At 43.2% G+C, this 19,112-nt stretch overlaps 1 protein-coding gene across 1 annotated transcript in view; it reads right to left on the bottom strand.

The window, feature by feature from the left end:
• The window catches only part of LOC111978335 (vesicular glutamate transporter 1-like), a 32,937-nt gene extending 15,504 nt beyond the window's left edge, over positions 1-17,433 (bottom strand). Inside the window, 4 exon segments of the mRNA XM_024008344.2 lie at positions 81-195; positions 575-693; positions 2,100-2,352; positions 16,982-17,433. Of these exon segments, the coding sequence (XP_023864112.1) occupies positions 81-195; positions 575-693; positions 2,100-2,352; positions 16,982-17,043 (549 nt within the window). The 5' untranslated portion in view covers positions 17,044-17,433.
• Between the last annotated feature and the right edge of the window lie 1,679 nt (positions 17,434-19,112).

Genomic DNA, 19,112 nt, shown 5'->3' with positions numbered 1-19,112 from the left:
CACCATAGAGAAAACAATCAGTTGTCAGCATAGTGAACACTGATGTGTGCTAGGGAAAGCCATGGAATGTAGCCAAGCACCTCCACGAGTCCTTGACATATCCTGACAAGGATAACACAGGCAATGTGAGTTCGTGCTGCCGAAGGGATCAACATATTCAGGCATGAGGTGGCCACTATGGCAAAGCCAAAGACTCTGCGTGATAGAGGAGAAAAAAGAGGGAATAGAATCAGATATGTACCTACACTCTTAGAAAAAAAAGTGCTATCTAGAACCTAAAAGGGTTCTTTGGCTGTACCAATAGGAGAACCCTTTTACCAGGAACCCTTATTGGTTCCAGATAGAAACCTTTTAGTTCCAGGTAAAACCCTTTTGGGTTCTTTTGGGTTCCATGTAGAACCCTTTCCACAGAGGGTTCTACATGGAACCCAAAAGTGTTATACCTGGAACCAAAAAGGGTTCTCTTATGGAGACAGTCAAAGAACCCTCTTGGAACCCTTTTTCTAAGACTGTACAATAATAGTTATTGAAATATTCACAGCATATTATTCACATATAAGTATAAGCAGCTGACCTGTTGGCTGCAAATTTTTGACAGATGAATCCCCCGGGTATTTGGGTTACTATGTATCCCCAGAAAAATGACCCATGGATCATTCCAACCGTTTCTGGTTCCCAGTTGAACTGAGCTTTCTATGGAGAGAGTGAGAAAAAAATTAAAGGAGAGTTCAAGGCAAAGAAAGGGGAAGGAAAAAAATATGTGTGAGATCGCTAAACCAAAGTAGGCAACTCTTACTATCACCCTTCAATGGCATTAATCAAAGCCTTATCAACCCAATAAAAGACAAAGTTGACAATCAAACTATTTAATTGCGATAGATGAACGTTTACACTAGCTGTAACAAACCTCTTTTAGCTAGCGCAACATGGCATGCGTCTCGTGTTTGCTGGTCAATAAGGTCATTATCATTATCCATTTAGGAGAAGGAGGTAAAGCCAAACCAACCAGATTGGTTCAACTCTCTGACTCTTTGAGAGCATACAATACCATCACTGACAATAGGGATTCAGTCTCCCAAAAAGTCACACATATCACTCATGGAAACAAAGGTGCTACCTAGAACCATAAAGGGTTCTTTGGCTTGTCCTTGTAGGAGAACCATTTTTGGTTTCTGGGAGAACGTTTCATCCAACAAAGAACACTCAAACGATGGAAAAGGTTCCATGAATACTGAACAAAAATATAAGTGTTGGTCCCAGTTTCATAAGCTGAAATAAAAGATCCCAGAAATGTTCCATACGTATAAAAAGTTAATTTCTTTCAAATGTTGTGCACAAATATGTTTACATCTCTGTTAGTGAGCATTTATCCTTTGCCAAGATAATCCATCCACCTGAAAAGTGTGTCATATCAAGAAGCTGATTAAACAGCATGATCATTAYACAGGTGCACCTTGTGCTGGGGACAATAAAGGCTACTCTAAAATGTGCAGTTTTGTCACACAACACAATGCCACAGATGTCTCAAGTTTTGAGGGAGCATGCAATTAGCATGCTGACTACAGGAATGTCCAACAGRGCTGTTGCCAGAGAACTGAATGTTCAATTCTCTACCATAAGCCACCTCCAACATCGTTTTAGAGAATTTGTCARTACGTCCAGCCGGCCTCACAACCGCAGACTACGTGTAACCAAGCCAGCCCAGGGCCACCACATCCGGCTTCTTCACCTGTGGGATCGTCTGAGACCAGCCACCTGGACTGCTGATGAAATTGAGGAKTATTTATGTCTAYAATAAAGCCCTTTTATTGGGAAAAACTAATTCTGATTGGCTGGGCCTGGCTCCCCAGTGGGTGGGCCTGTTCCCTCCCAGGCCCAACCATGGCTGCGCCCCTTCCCAGTCATGTGAAATYSATAGATTAGGGCCTAATAAATGTATTTCAATTRACTGATTATCTYATATGAACTATAACTCARTAAAATGGTTGAAATTKTTGCATGTTGCGTTTATATTTTTGTTCAGTATAGRACACTACCCGTCCTCAAATAACCCTTTTACAACCCTTTTTTTACTGTATATCTCTGACTCTTGGACTCACCACGAGGATTGGTTTGTCACCCTTGTAGATGGTTTGGTTGTTGACCATGCTGACGATGGCCACGCCCAAGTTGCATCGGATGCCGAAAGAGATGCAGAAGCCCAGGCCGGAAAGGATGGCGATGATGTAGCGCCGTGGCAGGCCGAAGCAGGTGCAGTCCACCACGGGCATCTCCTTCTCCTCCACGATAACTGCCTGGCCCTCATCGGTGAGCTCGATGGTCTCGCCATTTTCCTGSCGCTTCTCTAGGATTCTGARAACAAAGAGGAGAGAATATATACTGTATATATAGAGACAGTTGGCTTGTGWCTTACAGCGACAGCTGTAACATACAGACGGCAAAGAGACATGATTCAGCAACATTGCACGGTCGAGAATTTTGTTGATATTAATTAAAAGTATTTGGAGACATATGTTACATTTACAAGTAACTGMCAAAATAAAGGAAACACCTACACAAAGTGTGTTAATAGGGCATTGGGGCACCACGAGCMACCAGAGCAGCTTCAATATGCCTTTGCATAGATTCTATAAGTGTCTGGAACTCTATTGGAGGGATGCGGCACYMTTCTTCCRCRAAAAAGTCCATAATTTGGTGTCTCAGGCACCGCTCCTGGGTTGAGATCTGGTKATTGAGATGATCATGGCATATGGTTTCCATCGTTTTCATGCTCATCAAACCATTCAGTGACCACTCGTGCCCTGTTGATGGGGGCATTGTCATCCTAAGTGAGCACAGCCATGGTAGCCAAAATAATGGGCAACTGGGGCTGCCCAGCATTTTTATACATGGCATGATGGTTAATTACTTAGGAACTGCTCAGGAACCACACCTGTGTGGAAGCACCTGCTTTCATTGTACTTTGTACCCTCATTTACTCAAGTGTTTCCTTTATTTTGGCAGTTACCTGCATATTCTTGTTAGCATCAGTCGGCGGTATGATTGTGTAGGTGTGTGTGTGTYTTCCATGCATTATTATTATTATTTATTTTTTAATTATCCGTTATTTTACCAGGTAAGTTGACTGAGAACACGTTCTCATTTACAGCAACGACCTGGGGAATAGTTACAGGGGAGAGGAGGGGGATGAATGAGCCAATTGTAAACTGTGGATTCTTAGGTGACCATGGTGGTTTGAGGGTCAGATTGGGAATTTAGCCAGGACACCGGGGTTAACACCCCTACTCTTACGATAAGTGCCATGGGATCTTTTAATGACCTCAGAGAGTCAGGACACCCGTTTAATGTCCCATCCAAAAGACAGCACCCTACACAGGGAAGTCACTGCCCTGTGGTATTGGGATTTATTTTTTTAGACTAGAGGAAAGAGTGCCTCCTTCTGGCCCTCCAAAACCACTTCCAGCAGCATCTTGACTCCCATCCAGGGACTGACCAGGACCAACCCTGCTTAGCTTCAGAAGCAAACCAGCAGTGGGATGCAGGGTGGTATGCTGCTGGCCAGTTATGCAAGTTATTTTGCATGGTATTAAATGTCCATGAGGTTGTATTAATTGCTAATGTATTTTAATTGCTATGCTTGACAACACAAACATATTTCCATTGTGTAAAAATCAAGACTCATCCAAGACTGAGACTTTCCTTCCTGTAAACCTCTTTAAAAAATGTCAACCACCTCTGGCCACTTCAATGTCACCTTGGCCAAGCCATGGCTTGCAGTGATAAGGCCTTGGCTGGCAGGCTGTGGTACAGTAGAGCTAAAACCATGAGGTGAAAACAGTACTTGTCTCTTTGGCAGATCTCAAGSCCCACCCCGCTCTCTCCTGCTCTCTCCCGACTCATCCAGCTCACTGAGCAAACATGCTAACGACCTGTGCCAGCCTCCAGTCTGGGAAACATCAAATATGTATTCAGCCGAGGCACATCATCCATTAAGCATGAGATCTGCCCGGCCCCAGTGCGAGGCTGTACCTCTGCTGCAAGGCCAGGGAATATGGGGAGATGTGGGGGAGACTGAGGTTTCATATGCCCCTGCTTTATTTACATTCTGGTCATACGTATTTAATGCTCAAGTGATTAGGGGGAAGGAGAGCCATTGGTTAAGAGCAGACTGTAGGAAACGGTAGAACACTAAACTGTCAATCAGYCAGTGGTGAAGCCAGTATTGTTTGAACTGCAAAGTTGACCGTTTCTCGTCTGAGGAATCAGACTATTGGCTTTGTATATATTTTAGCTAGTTGGGTATAGTTCTTGGGAATGGTAAAAAAAATGGGTACCGCCTTGAACTGTGATTTGATATGTTATACTTTTTTTTGCCCAGACCTTTTCATCCCTCCAAAATCTCACTTTTGTCATTTTACAGACGTATCAGAAACAACGTAATATGAAGTGGAAGGAGGAAACTGCTGTTTAAGGTAAAAAGCTTCACARGAAACAGGGAAAGGTGATGCTTAGACGGGATGTCTCGCAAATATAGTCTCTGAAAACGGTACAGAAGACATTTTTTGATACATTTGTCCATATCAAGACAAAAGTATTTATCATACTGGGTCAATGCTCTGATATCCTTACCTACCAGAAACTTGACCAGAATTTCAGAACCACCAGGGCAATATCTACTGAGACAGACTACCCAGGTCCTGTCAAAACCATGATAAATCAAGCTAGGGTAATCTACTGACAGTGTCACCAAAGCAGTATGTAGACCAATGTCACAATGTCATAGCGATCTGTCACACAGCAGCACTGTCACTGGGCACAAAAGGTGTGTGTCTGTCACCCCATCAACATGCAAGGCCATTTTAGAAGGTGAGCTTCCTATGTGGAGGCTTGAGAATGGTGCATGGGTAAAATAGATATGTCCTCTATTACACCTTTGAGAGCAAACTTTATACCATATTTGGCATCAAACTATAGTTCACAAACTGTGCATTGCGGCAAGTCGACAACTGCTGTGGTATGCGGAACCTGTGTACGCCAACACATGGGAGGAAGCAACATCCACAAAACGGGTGCCACTACGGTAGCCTGGCTGACGCGTCCCACGTGACTTACATCGAGGGAGAGCTGTGACACGCTGGTCTGGACCGAAAGCCGTTTGATAATGCAATAGTCGCTCAGAAATTGAGGGGATGTATTGATTAGTTCTCTCAAATGTTTTTTTTTATTTATTTTTTTTATCTTGGGGGGGTTGAGACCTCTTGTTGTTTGGATTTGAAAATCCAACCGTTGTAATGGAAGGGGACAGCGCTCAGGGGCTGTCCATGGCTGTGCGTGTGGGTTTGAGTGAGAAAGAGACGAAGGAGAACCAACCAGTAAAAGCACAGCACCCTTCATTATCGACGCAGTGTGCCGACAACATCAAAACAGTCTTTCCAGACTCTGAAGTCAGGAGGACTTTGAATTTGGTATCAGCCAGACTACCACTATGGTGCCTTTACCAATAACAGTTCACACAAGCAATGGCTCCAACATTCTTCGACATTGATTAAGTATTAATGACTTTCGCTGACGATTAATTATTCATATCTCCTCCTATTTCTGTCTTAGTGGGCCTCTCTTTCTTTCTATTCTTCCTGTCCCTCGTTCATCTTTTTGGTCTCGTCTCAGTCCCTGCCTCCCGTCCTCAATTCCCTCTCCTCTCACATTGTCACACCCATCTTGCACGACTGTTCCTCTAACACCAATTCCCCTTTCTGCGTCTTGAGAAATCACTCCCTGTCTAAACAGGATCGCATATAGAAGGACACATCTGTGCAGGTGAAACAATGTCCTTTTGATACCTGTCAGGTGTTTATGAAATGTGTTCAAGGTGAAACGTGCTCAACACTAGTCTTGCAAATAACCGCTGAAAAAGTSCTAGGAGCCARCTGTCCCATAGTAATGAAGTAGAAGACAGGCCAGTGCTCATTTTATATCATTGCAGCAGATGCTTAGATTTTTTAAATGCATTTCCTTTTCTGTCTTTTTTCCTCCATGTCTCAACTTCCGGTTGCCTTCGTCTGGCCCCGAGACGTATAGCCCTTTAAATCCTTGGCTCTTCACTAACTCCTCTCGTTTTGACTCTCTAAATAATATCACACAAACTGACAGAATGATACGTACCTGTGTAGTAAATGTGGATGTCTTTCTGCACAAAACTCTTTGAGACATATTACAGGAGAGGAAATGAAATAGAGGTCAATGACTCTGAATACTTGTTCACTGGTTTGTCCAATGAGTATACCAGGTTCTCTCCAACTTAATCTCTTAATTCATTCGTCAAGKACACTGACGTGAGGACAGTTCAGCATTGCAGTTCAGAGTTCAATCAACAGGTTAAGATGATTGAAGAATCAGTTGTAATGTACATGAGGAGTAGGACTAGATCTGGGGAGCAACTAGAATGGGAATTATTTTCAAGATACCGTACCACCTGAATATGACACAGACCCTCTTGATATGAGGTTGCAGACTTCTGAATACACAATGGAATAGTGAAGTCACTTGTTGAGAAAAATGTGAAATGGCATAGGAAAACCTTTCAACACAGAGTGAAAAGTAAGCGGAGGGCAATGGAACTCTCTCTTGAATAATACAATCATAGATTTAGAAATTAAAATACATCTCTATGAATACAATAACCAAACATCTTCTTCTCTCAACAATCCACACACTGTACTGGGCCAAAATGAGCTTCAGAAACATTCTYCAATTTTTGATTTGATTTATGAAAACTCAGCTCTAAACTCACAAAAGATGGCTGATTGGTGACTGATAATATTTTGTGAAAATGACATGACATCACATGGTCACAAAACACTGGCTACTTCCCACGTGGCACAGACATCAATTCAACATCTATTCCACGTTGGTTCAAAGGACTTTAATTGAAATGACGTGGAAACAACTTTGATTCAACCAGTGTGTGTGCCCAGTGGGTTGTGTTAATAAGACAAACTATACCGCAGACACAAGTTAATCTGCAGAAAATGTCCCAGAGTATTATCACCATGTGGGCAAGGGCCTTAAGAATTTGAATTGCATTCAGCAGCTAAATGTGATATTGTTAAGACCCCGATGCTTGACAAAACAGCTGGATCTACTCTCTGTCCTGAGGACAATGTCAACCCAATGTCTGTCTGTCCAGAGTATCTGAAATATAAAAAAGCAGTTATAGATAAGTMATTATGCAACTGTTTATACAATKTTTTGTAAATTACGAATTATGACATGGATTGGTAATATCAAATTAGGGGCACTTGAGTTGTTACTATACTASAAGATGAGACACTCTCTCGTCCTTTCTAAAAGTTCTAAAAACAAAGATACTGTAGTTCTAGGCAAAAGCCTCCATTTTAATGCCACCTCTTTGTGTTTGAAACTCRCAGAGAGCAATGTCACGTTAAAGGAAAATTCCACCCAAAAAACGATCTTTTGGTATTTGTTTCATTAGTCCATGGTTGACATAGCCTAAAATGTTTTGTTTGTCAGCAATCAAGTTTTCAAGATATGTTAACTTTCAAAATACAGACATCATCCCTGTATGATGCATTTTGCGTCATATGAAAAATGCATCATACAGGATGATTTCTGTATTTTGAAAGTTAAATATATTGAAAACTTGATTGCTGACAGTCAAAACATTTTGGGACTTTTTCCTTTAAAGCCAAATCATTTTTGCTACAATATTTACAACATAATTCTTAGACTTTTCCGCACACAACACAATCCAAATTAATTGAATGAGTCTGGCAACCTAAAACATATACGTATAAAGAGAACTATTGCTATGGCGTAGTAAATGTCACATAAATGCACACATAACAACTCCAACTTTATATTGATATGCATATGCTCGTTAACCTAGCCACAAACCAACACCTCTGGGAAACACCTCCGCGCACACACGTGCTGAGGAAGTGAGGGTTTACCGGACACTATCGCGTAAGGCAATAGCCTACAGTAATCCTGAGTGTAAATGCTTTTGGGGGAGGGGAAGGGACAATGACGAGTTATCGAACGGGGCGAACCTGGAGAGGTGTAGGCTACTGAAAGAAAGAGAAAGAGAGATTGTAAATACAAGATTGTAAATACGTATTTCTGTTGATTTATTTTCCCTTTTGTACTTCAAGTATTTGCACATTGTTACAACACTGCACATAGCCATAATATGACATTTCATATGTCTCTATTCCTTTKAAACTTTTTTGAGTGTACTGTTTAGACCTACTGTACATTGATGATTGTTTATTTCACTTTTGTTAATTATCTATTTCACTTGCTTTGGCAATGTAAACAAGTTTCCCATGCCAATAAAGCCCTTTGAACTGAATTGAAGTGAGAGAGATAGAGAGAGAGAAAGAGAGAAAGAGAGAGAGGGGTATATGGTGATTGGGATTTATGTGGGCCAACAGCTTGGAGGGGGAGGGTTATTTCGGGAGAGGATTTGTGTGTTTAGATGCATCTTCAAAATCCTGAGAAAAAGAGAGACCGCAAACTCTTTGCGCTCCGATATCCATCCAATGTTTCTGAAGATTCATCATACCTTTTCTTGCATCGTGGTCACGCCAAACAAACATTATGTTCCCTTATGAAAGATGTGTCTTTCACATTTCTTGAGCAGAGTAGCCAGCTCTCTCAAGTGGTCACACTGCATCTCACTAGGCAAATTAGCTGCTGATCTAACTTTCATTGCATGTAGGCCTAGGCCAATTCCAAATGCTTTTTTTGTATTTAGTTTTACTTTAACCTTTATTTAACTAGGCAAGTCAGTTAAGAACAAATTCTTATTTACAATGATGGTCTACTTTTACAATGTGACAGTACTTAGCTGACCAGCTGAACACAATAGGCTATACACTGGGTGGACAAAACATTAGGAACACAGTGCCTTTTTAAGTGCCTTTGAACGGGGTATGGTAGTAGGTGCCAGGCGCACTGGTTTAAGTGTGTCAAGAACTGCAACGCTGCTGTTTTATTTTTTACACTCAACAGTTTCMTGTGTGTATTAGGAATGGTCCACCACCAAAGGACATCCAGCCAACTTGAATCCCTGTGCAACGCTTTCGACACCTTGTAGAGTCAAATGCCCCAACGMATTGAGGCTGCTCTGAGGGCAAAAGGGGGTGCAACTCAATATTAGGAAGGTGTTCCTAATGTTTTGTACACTCAGTGCATACCATTCTTTTGCACACATAAAAACCCTAAAATGCATACAAACTCTTGGTCCAAAGCCACATAGAGATCAGCTTGTTGTACCCCCTGTATATAGCCTTGTTATTGTTATTTTATTATGTTACTTTTTTTATTTTATTTAGTAAATATTTTCATAACTATTTTTTTTAAACTGCATTGTTGGTTAAGGGCTTGTAAGGAAGCATTTCCTGTCAYGCCCTGACCTTAGATATCCCTGTTTTTCTTTATATTTTGGTTAGGTCAGGGTGTGACTAGGGTGGGTACTCTAGTTTTTGCATGTCTAGGGTTTTTGTACATTCTATGTTGTGTATTTCTATGTTGGCCTGATATGGTTCCCAATCAGAGACAGCTGTTTATCGTTGTCTCTGATTGGGGATCATATTTAGGCAGCCCTTTTTCCCCACTTTCTGGTGTGGGATCTTGTCTATGTTTAGTTGCCTGTCAGCACAATTTTTTTTCTATAGCTTCACGTTTCGTTTGTTCTTTATTGTTTTTGTTCGGTGTTCATTTAATAAATTGAATATGTACGCATACCAAGCTGCGTCTTGGTCCGATCCTTACGACGAACGTGACAGAAGATCCCACCACAAACGGACCAAGCAGCGTGACCAGGAGGAGCAGGGATCATGGGCCCGGGAGAAAAGGGAGTGGAGGACATCCTGGACCTGAGAGGAGGTAATGGCAGGGGACAAGACCCTGCCATGGAAGCAGGCGGAGGCAGCGAAAGAGGAACGGCGACGATATGAGGAGTCAAGGCAACGACGGAAGCACGAGAGGCAGCCCCAAAATATTTTTTTTGGGGGGGGCACATGGGGAGATTGGCGGAGGTAGGCTCCAGTGCGCATTCATGGCCCAGTGCGCTCTATTCCAGCTCCCCAGATTTGCCGCGCTAGAGTGGGCATCCAGCCAGGACGGGTTGTGCCGGCTCAGCGCTCCTGGTCTCCAGTACACCTCTTCGGACCAGGATATCCTGCGCCGGCTTTACGCGCTGTATCCCCAGTGCGTCTTCACAGCCCAGTGTGTCCTGTGCCACCGCGCTGCACTTGCCGGGCTAAAGTGAGCATCCAGCCAGGACGCGTTGTGCAAGCTCTACGCTCCAGACCTCCAGTGCGTCTCCACGGCCCAGTATCCTGGCCGGCAATACGTACTGTGTCTTCAGTGCGCCTCCACAGTCCAGTACGTCCTGTGCCTCCTCCCCGCATTTGCCCTGAGGTGCGTGTCATCAGCCTGGTACCACCAGTGCCGGCACCACGCATCAGGCCTCCAGTGCGCCTCCACAGTCCAGAGCTTCCGGCGACAGTTCCCGGTCCAGAGCTCCCCGGCAAAGTTCCCGGTCCAGAGCTTCCGGCGACAGTTCCCGGTCCAGAGCTTCCGGCGCAGTTTCGGCCAGAGCTTCCTGCGACAGTTCCCGGTCCAGAGCTTCCGGCGACAGTTCCCGGTACGGAGCTCCGGCGATGTTTCACAGTCGACTCCCTGAGACGTCCAGGTTCGGCCTCCTAAGACGGGTCCACGGTCCGGAACCTCCTGAGACGGTCCACGGTCCGGAACCTCCTAGACGGTCCACGGTCCGAGTCTCCAGCGACGGTCCCCGGTCCGGCGTCTCCAGGCGACATTCTGCAGTCCGGAATCTTCAGCGACGGTCCACGGTCCGGGACCCCCAGCGACGATCCCCCGTTCCTGGGCCCCCAGCAACGGTCCCCCCGGTCCGGGTCTCCAGCGATGATCTGCCAGTCCGGAGTCTTCAGCGACGAGCTGCAGTCCAGAGCCTCCAGCGGTGTTTCCCAGTTCAGAGCCTCCGGCGATGACCCACGGTCCGGTTCCACAGAAGCGGAGGGGTCAGCGTAGGAGCGGGCTTGCGTCCCGAACCGGAGCCGCCACCGAGGGAGATGCCCACCCAGACCTCCCCTATAGGTTCAGGTTTGCGGCCGGGGAGTCCGTACCCTTTGAGGGGGGTACTTGTCACGCTTCGTTTCGTTTGTTCTTTATTGTTTTTGTCGATCCTTGGTCCGATCCTTTACGATGAACGGAATTTCCACGGTAAGGTCAACACCTGTTGTATTAGGCGCATGTGACAAATCAAATTTGATTTGATTTGTTATCGTGTCATTACAGTAAAATAACCATGATTATTGCAGGGTAAAATATGAACAAAGCATAAACTTAGATGAAACTTYATGTCTCCTCCTTCATAAAGTTCCAAGAACGAAGATACAGTAGTTCTAGGCTATAGCCTCCATTTAATGCCACCTCGTTATGTTTGAAACTTGCAGAGACCAATTCGACTGGGCACACCACGTCATTTCAACGTGGATAATTTGATAATATTTGGTTGAGACGTTGAACAATGAGATTGCAACCTACAGTTGTGGCCAAAAGTTTTGAGAATGACACAAATATTAATTTTCATAAAAACTGCTGCCTTAGTTTGTATGATGGCAATTTGCATATACTCCAGAATGTTATGAAGAGTGATCAGATTAATTAAAATTAATTGCAAAGTCCCTCTTTGCCATGCAAATGAACTGAATCCCCCAAAAACATTTCCACTGCATTTCAGTCCTGCCACAAAAGGACCAGCTGACATCATGTCAGTGATTCTCTCGTTAACACAGGTGTGAGTGTTGACGAGGACAAGGCTGGAGATCACTCTCTCATGCTGATTGAGTTCGAATAACAGACTGAAAGTTTCAAAAGGAGGGTGGTGCTTGGAATCATTGTTCTTCCTCTGTCAACCATGGTTACCTGCAAGGATACACGTACCATCATCATTGCTTTGCACAAAAAGGGCTTCACAGGCAAGGATATTGCTGCCTGTAAAATTGCACCTAAATCAACCATTTATCGGATCATCAAGAACTTCAAGGAGAATGGTTCAATTGTTGTGAAGAAGGCTTCAGTGCGCCCAAGAAAGTCCAGCAAGCGCCAGGACCGTCTCCTAAAGTTGATGCAGCTGCGGGATCGGGGCACCACCAGTACAGAGCTTGCTCAGGAATGGCAGTAGGCAGGTGTGAGTGCATCTGCACGCACAGTGAGGCGAAGACTTTTGGAGGATGGCTTGGTGACAAGAAGGGCGTCAAAGAAGCCACTTCTCTCCAGGAAAAACATCAGGGACAGACTGATATTCTGCAAAAGGTACAGGGATTGGACTGTTGAGGACTGGGGTAAAGTCATTTTCTCTGATGAATCCCCTTTCCGATAGTTTGGTGCATCCGGAAAAAAGCTTGTCCGGAGAAGACAAGGTGAGCGCTACCATCAGTCCTGTGTCATGCCAACAGTAAAGCATCCTGAGACCATTCATGTGTGGGGCTGCTTCTCAGCCAAGGGAGTGGGCTTACTCACAATTTTGCCTAAGAACACTGCCATAAATAAAGAATGGTACCAACACATCCTCCGAGAGCAACTTCTCCCAACCATCCAGGAACAGTTTGGTGACGAACAATGCCTTTTCCAGCATGATGGAGCACCTTGCCATAAGGCAAAAGTGATAACTAAGTGGCTCGGGGAACAAAACATCGATATTTTGGGTCCATGGCCAGGAAACTCCCCAGACCTTCATCCCATTGAGAACTTGTGGTCAATCCTCAGAGGCGGGTGGAACACACAAACCCACAAATTACTGACAAACTCCAAGCATTGATTATGCAAGAATGGCTGCCATCAGTCAGCGATGTGGCCCAGAAGTTAATTGACAGCATTGCCAGCGGCGGATTGCAGAGGTCTTGAAAAAGAGGGTCAACACTGCAATATGACTCTTTGCATCAACTTCATGTAATTGTCAAAAAAGCCTTTGACACTTATGAAATGCTTGAATTATACTTCAGTATTCCATAGTAAACATCTGACAAATATCGAAAGACACTGAGGCAGCAGACTTTGTGAAAATTAATATTTGGTCATTCTCAAAACTTTTGGCCACGACTGTATATTCAACCACTTCAAAAGACAGCCAAAATTAGTTGAATTTCCAAAAGTGTTATCAGTATACTTTCAAACATCTAAAATCAGAACCAAATTCCAATGGAAAAACAATGGCCGATTTGTCCACCCAAATGCCTAACACTACACACTTTCAATGACTTAAAAGCAAAACAGAATTAAAATAGGAATACAGTCATTCTAGGCTATAGCCTCCATTTAATGCCACCTCTTTTGCTCTCTGCAAGTTTCAAACACAAAGAGGTGGCATAATGGAGGCTATAACGAGAACTACAGTATATTTGTTTTTAGAACTTTTAGAAAGTGAGAGAGTGTCTCATCTTGTAGTAAGGCCAGCATCCCAGAGTCGCCTCGTCACTGTTGACGTTGAGACTGGTGTTTTGCGGGTTACTTTTAATGAAGCTGCCAGTTGAGGACTGTGTGAAGCGTCTGTTTCTCAAACTGGACACGTTAATGTAATTGTCCTCTTGCTTAGTTGTACACCGGGGCCTCCCACTCCTCTTTCTATTTCTGGTTAGAGCCAGTTTGCGCTGTTCTGTGAAGGGAGTAGTACACAGCGTTGTACGAGATCTTCAGTTTCTTGGCAATTTCTCGCATGGAATAGTCTCCAATAGTCATGGAAGAGTCTCCATTTCTCAGACAAGAAATACACTGAAGAGTTTCAGAAGAAAGTTCTTTGTTTCTGGCCATTTGAGCCTGTTTGAATCCACAAAATGTACGTCTGTGTAGATATTCCATAAAAATTCAGCCGTTTCCAGCTACAATAGTCATTTACATCATTAACAATGTCTACACTGTATTTCTGATCAATTAGATGTAATTTTAATGGACAAAAAATGGCTTTTCTTTCAAAAAACAAGGACATTTCTAAGTGACCCCAACCTTTTGAACGGTAGTGCATATATATTCACTACATGGACAAATGTATGTGGACCACCTGCTCGTTGAACATCTCCTTCCAAAATCATGGGCATTAATAAGGAGTTGGTCCCTCCTTTGCCGTTATAACAGCCTCCACTCTTCTGGGAAGGCTTTCCACTAGATATTGGAACATTGCTGCGGGGACTTCTTCCATTCAGCCACAAGAGCATTAGCAAGGTCGGCACGATGTTGGGCGATTAGGCCTGGCTCACAGTCGGCTTTACAATTCATCCCAAAGGTGTTAGATGGAGTTGAGGTCAGGGTTCTGTCCACGCCAGTCAATCCGTCTACACCGTTCTCGACAAACCATTTCTGCATGGACCTCGCTTTGTGCACGGGGGCATTGTCATGCTGAAACTGGAAAGGGCCTTCCCCAAACCGTTGCCACAAAGTTGGAAGCACAGAATCGTCTACAATGTCATTGCATGCTGTAGTACAGGGGTAGGTAATTCCAGTCCTTGAGGGCTTGATTGGTGTCACAGTTTTGCCCCAGCCCCAGCTAACACACCTGACTCCAATAACCACCTAATCATGATCTTCAGTTTAGAATGCAATTTGATTAATCAGCTGTGTTTGCTAGGGATGGAGAAAAAGTGTGACACCAGTCAGGCCCTCGATGACTGGAGTTGCCCACCCCTGCTTTAGTGTTAAGATTTCCACTCACTGGAACTAAGGGGCCTAGCCTGAACCATGAAAAACAGCCCCAGACCATTATTTATCCTCCACCCAACTTTACAGTTGGCACTATGCATTGGGGAAGGTAKCRTTCCCCTGGCATCTGCACAACTCAGATTCGTCCATTGGAATTGGACTGCCAGATGGGGAAGCGTGATTCCTCACTCCAGAGAATGCGTTTCTGCTACTCCAGAGTCTAATGAAGGCGAGCTTTACAACACTCCAGCCAACTATTGGCATTGYGCATGGTGATCTTAGGCTTGTGTGCAGCTGCTCAGCCATGGAAATTATTGCGCTGACGTTGTTTCAAGAGGCAGTTTGGAACTCGGTAGTGAGTGTTGCAACCGAGGACAGACAATTTTCACGCRCTATGCGCTTCAGCACTCGACAGTCCAGTTCTGTGAGCTTGTGTGACCTACCACTTTGCGGCTGAGCCATTGTTGCTCCTAGCCTTTTCCAACAGCACTTACAGTTGACCGGGGCAGCTCTAGCAGGGCAGAAATTTTACTAACTGACTTATAGTAAAGGTGGCATCCTATGACGGTGCCACATTGAAAGTCACTAAGCTCTTCAGTACGGGCCATTCTATTTCCAATGTTTGTCAATGGAGATTGCATGGCTGTGTGCTCGATTTTATACACCTGCCATCAAGGGGTGTGGCTGAAATAGCCGAATCCACGAATTTGAAGCGGTATGTTCAATGGCTAAGGGGTGTTATTAAGCATGATGCAACTCGGGGTGGATACAGTCATTATCCGTGGTATATTGGCCATATACCACAAACCCCTGAGGTGCCTTATTGCTATTTTAAACTGGTTACCAACGTAATTAGAACATTAAATTATTTTATATTTTCTTCATATCTGTCTGATATGTTATGGCTTTCAGCCAATCAGCATTCAGGGCTCAAACCATCCAGTTTATAATAATGTTTAGATCATCATGGTCTATCTATATAAAATCATTTACATGTCAAATTAGAWGAAACTAATGTTGGCTATTAGGCCTCTTCATCCATCCATCCCATCACAAGCTGACTGAGCTTTGCGCACCTAAGTGAGCTGAGGCTAAGTTCTTTATTTAGGTTCGGCCTACAGAAAACGTCCGTGAACTCGAAGATACTGTAAGTTAAAATCTAGCCTTTAGGAAACTATTTGAGGTAAGACCTATTTATAGACTTTAGAATGGACGGAACGAAAACGGTCTCAAGTTAACAGGTAAAGGTGAGGACATTCCCACGTCGATATTAATAGGGCCTGAATTAAATTAATCTAGTTAGCTATCCTTCAAATCAAATTGTATTCGTCATATGCTTCGTAAACAACGGGTGTAAACTAACAGTGAAATGTTTACTTAMGGGTAATTTTCCAACAATGCAGAGTTAAAGATACATAATAAAATACAATAATAATAACAGAAATAGTGACACGAGGACTAAATACAAAGTGATTTACGAATAAAAATAACGAGTAAAAATAACATGGCTAATACAGGGAGTACCAGTACCGAGTCTATGTGCAGGGAGGGGTACGAGGTAATTGAGATAGCTAAGTACCTCTTTGCAATGTCCTTGCTCTGACAGTTGACATAGAACAGAAGCTATACATTTACACACGATGGAAATCAAATATTTTCTATTAGAGCAACCATAAACCTTTTTGAAATTAACAATTTAACATGAAAGAKAATCAAATAACCCACATTAAAAACAGTTGGCTACTCGTAAAATACATCCCTGAACATAAATAAAAATGTAGGCTATGCCTATCTTTCATTTTACTCAGTTAGAGTTGCCTCAAATGTAAAAAATGTTGGTTTTACGAAATTGWCAGAAAGACCAAATTGATCATTGCAAACAGATGTTTCGTCAGGTCAACCAACCCCGCTCAGGCCTTTGGGCATCTTGCTATTCCATAACCTACAGCCAAATTTGTCTACCGGCCGGCCCACCGGTTCCTTTTTAGCYAAAAGTGCAGATAAAAGTCATCCCTGATCTTTTACAAGCTTAATAGGCCTAGGTTACTTGAATATACATATATTTAAACTCTATATAAACTCTAAATGCATGCCGGGCGGGATGACAAGTGACTATTTTGTAATAAAAATCAAGAACGGCGCTAATCTGGATTTCACGCGCTACGATAACAAAGTAGGCTACACAGTTTGCACCAATAAACCACACAGAAAAAGTAATAAAGCTGTTGTTTAAACTTACTTATGTAATTTTCCGAGGGTCTGGCCCGCGACGATTTTAAACCTATCTGGTCGTATCTCCATCCTTGCGACTCCAGTCTCCGACCGATTTGCTGTCCGCGCGCACTCCCGCTTGAGCGCGCAGCCCTATTCACTATCACCTTCTCTCTCCGCCCTTAACCTCTCACTCACATACCATTAAACCTTGCTTCCCTTTATCAACTCGCTGGTCCACCCCCTATGCTGGTCCACCTCCTATGCTGGTCCTCCTTTTTGTGATTATTTTAGCCTAATTCAACCCAAAGTGAGCCGTGAGTAGAAATTCAAGAAAAAAGAACAAAAACTTCACATGCCTACATTTTACACAATCGAGATTAGAAAATACGTTGTTTTAGCAGTGTTTAGCAATTAAAAAATAACTTCTCAAACAAATCCAAATGTGTATCTCGAATGAATGATCGCGCGCTGTTTGGCCGCGAGTGTCACTATCCATGGTGCTGAAACCAGATTACTGACCTCAAGGCTAATCTGCCGATTGTGTGTAGCGAGTATTTGTCACTTCCTTTCCAGAAGCCCRGCGTCTTAAGTAGCCTGGCTATTCTCGTACCACACTGAATGACGGGCATTAGATTAGTCTATACTGACACACATGTAGCCTACTGGAGAAACAGGTAATTTAGGGCCAGAGTGGTCGCCTGAGATTAGACGTGAGTAAAGGTATAACCCCTATCTTGAGTAAAGTTACTTAACTCACTTAAGGAGACATACATACCGTGGCTGTTTGAGTTCTGTTTGTTGCCATAATAACTGTAAGACCACAAACATGGATGCGCTCTGATCCGGCCATATTATCAGTAGTACTATTGGCTTTTATTTTAGGCTATTTTGTTTTGATTGAATAGATGAGATTATTATTWTTTTTTAAATTCCTGCCATCACTGACGTCTTTATCATAAAATAACCCTACAGTACCACAAGTAACTAGGTGTTCTAGCACCTACTGGCTTGAATATGACATGACATGTAATCTATCTACAGTAGACTACTCATCTATGACCATAGTACTGCAGCCAAAAAAATGCAATTTTTGAATTTCAGAATTTCCAAAAACCATAGGATCACAGAAAATGCACAGTGTAAACATCAATTAAAGGTAGAGAGAGAGTCACGTTTATTATGTGTTCAACAGCACCAACTTTAGTTAATTACAAAAATATATATATAGAATGTATGGTGAGTATAACTCCTACCAATTATCCGGTTCATATGTCGCTAGTCACTGGTAATCTAATATAAGATGAAGCTTCTCTCCAGATTTCTAACTGATATGGTCCTGAGAGGGTAAGAGGAGAGAAAGAGGGGAGGGGAGGGGAGGGTAGGGCACTGCAGCGGGAGGAGGGGCCAGCATGGGWGGTACAGAGATTATGGAGGGGGTGTCAGAGAAGAGAGATCCATTACCAGACCTCCACACCTCTTTCTTTCTGTTCATCACTTTGACAGAACAGTGGGAAAAAACAGGAGATGCCTCTGGGAGGTCATGGGGCAACTTTTTAGAGAGAGAAGGTGACAAAGAGATAAAGAAAGAGGGACAAACAGAGAAAGAGTACATAATTGTCAAAGTGCAGTACATATTGATTGAGAACAAAAATAATAAACATAAGTAGCCTAGAACTTGCTTCTCTGACGTGACCCACGTGGTACACMGTGAGGGAGAGTTGTGACCCACTGATCTGGAAAGGAGTCCGTTTGTTGGTGCAACATTCATCCAGAAATTGATTGAGCTTCGATTGGTTTCCCTGGGTTTATGGAGATGTATGCTCAATACAAAAGTATAATCAACTCATTGCAGCTTTGCCACAAAAATGGAAGAGGCAATTACTCAAAAGAGAAAGGAATGAATTGGTTTCTCTGCCTCCAATGAAAAACCATGCATGGCTTAAAATGACTAGCTAGCATAAATCGTAAATTGCATGTTTTACTTAAGGTCGAGAGGWTTGACAACTATTCCGCRTAAAATTCTAGATAGTTGGAAACAGATTTTTTATGTCCCAATACCATGGCATTGGGTTTATGAACTGATATACAAAACATAATTCCGTTCTTTTCAATTTAAACTATTAGATACACATTTTCGCCACAAAAAGAATGCTCAA

The sequence above is a fragment of the Salvelinus sp. IW2-2015 genome, linkage group LG18 (assembly GCF_002910315.2).
Source record: "Salvelinus sp. IW2-2015 linkage group LG18, ASM291031v2, whole genome shotgun sequence".
NCBI classification, from domain to species: domain Eukaryota; kingdom Metazoa; phylum Chordata; class Actinopteri; order Salmoniformes; family Salmonidae; genus Salvelinus; species Salvelinus sp. IW2-2015.
The sequence above is the reverse complement of the archived record's forward strand: the minus strand, read 5'-3'. Positions and strand labels throughout refer to the sequence as shown.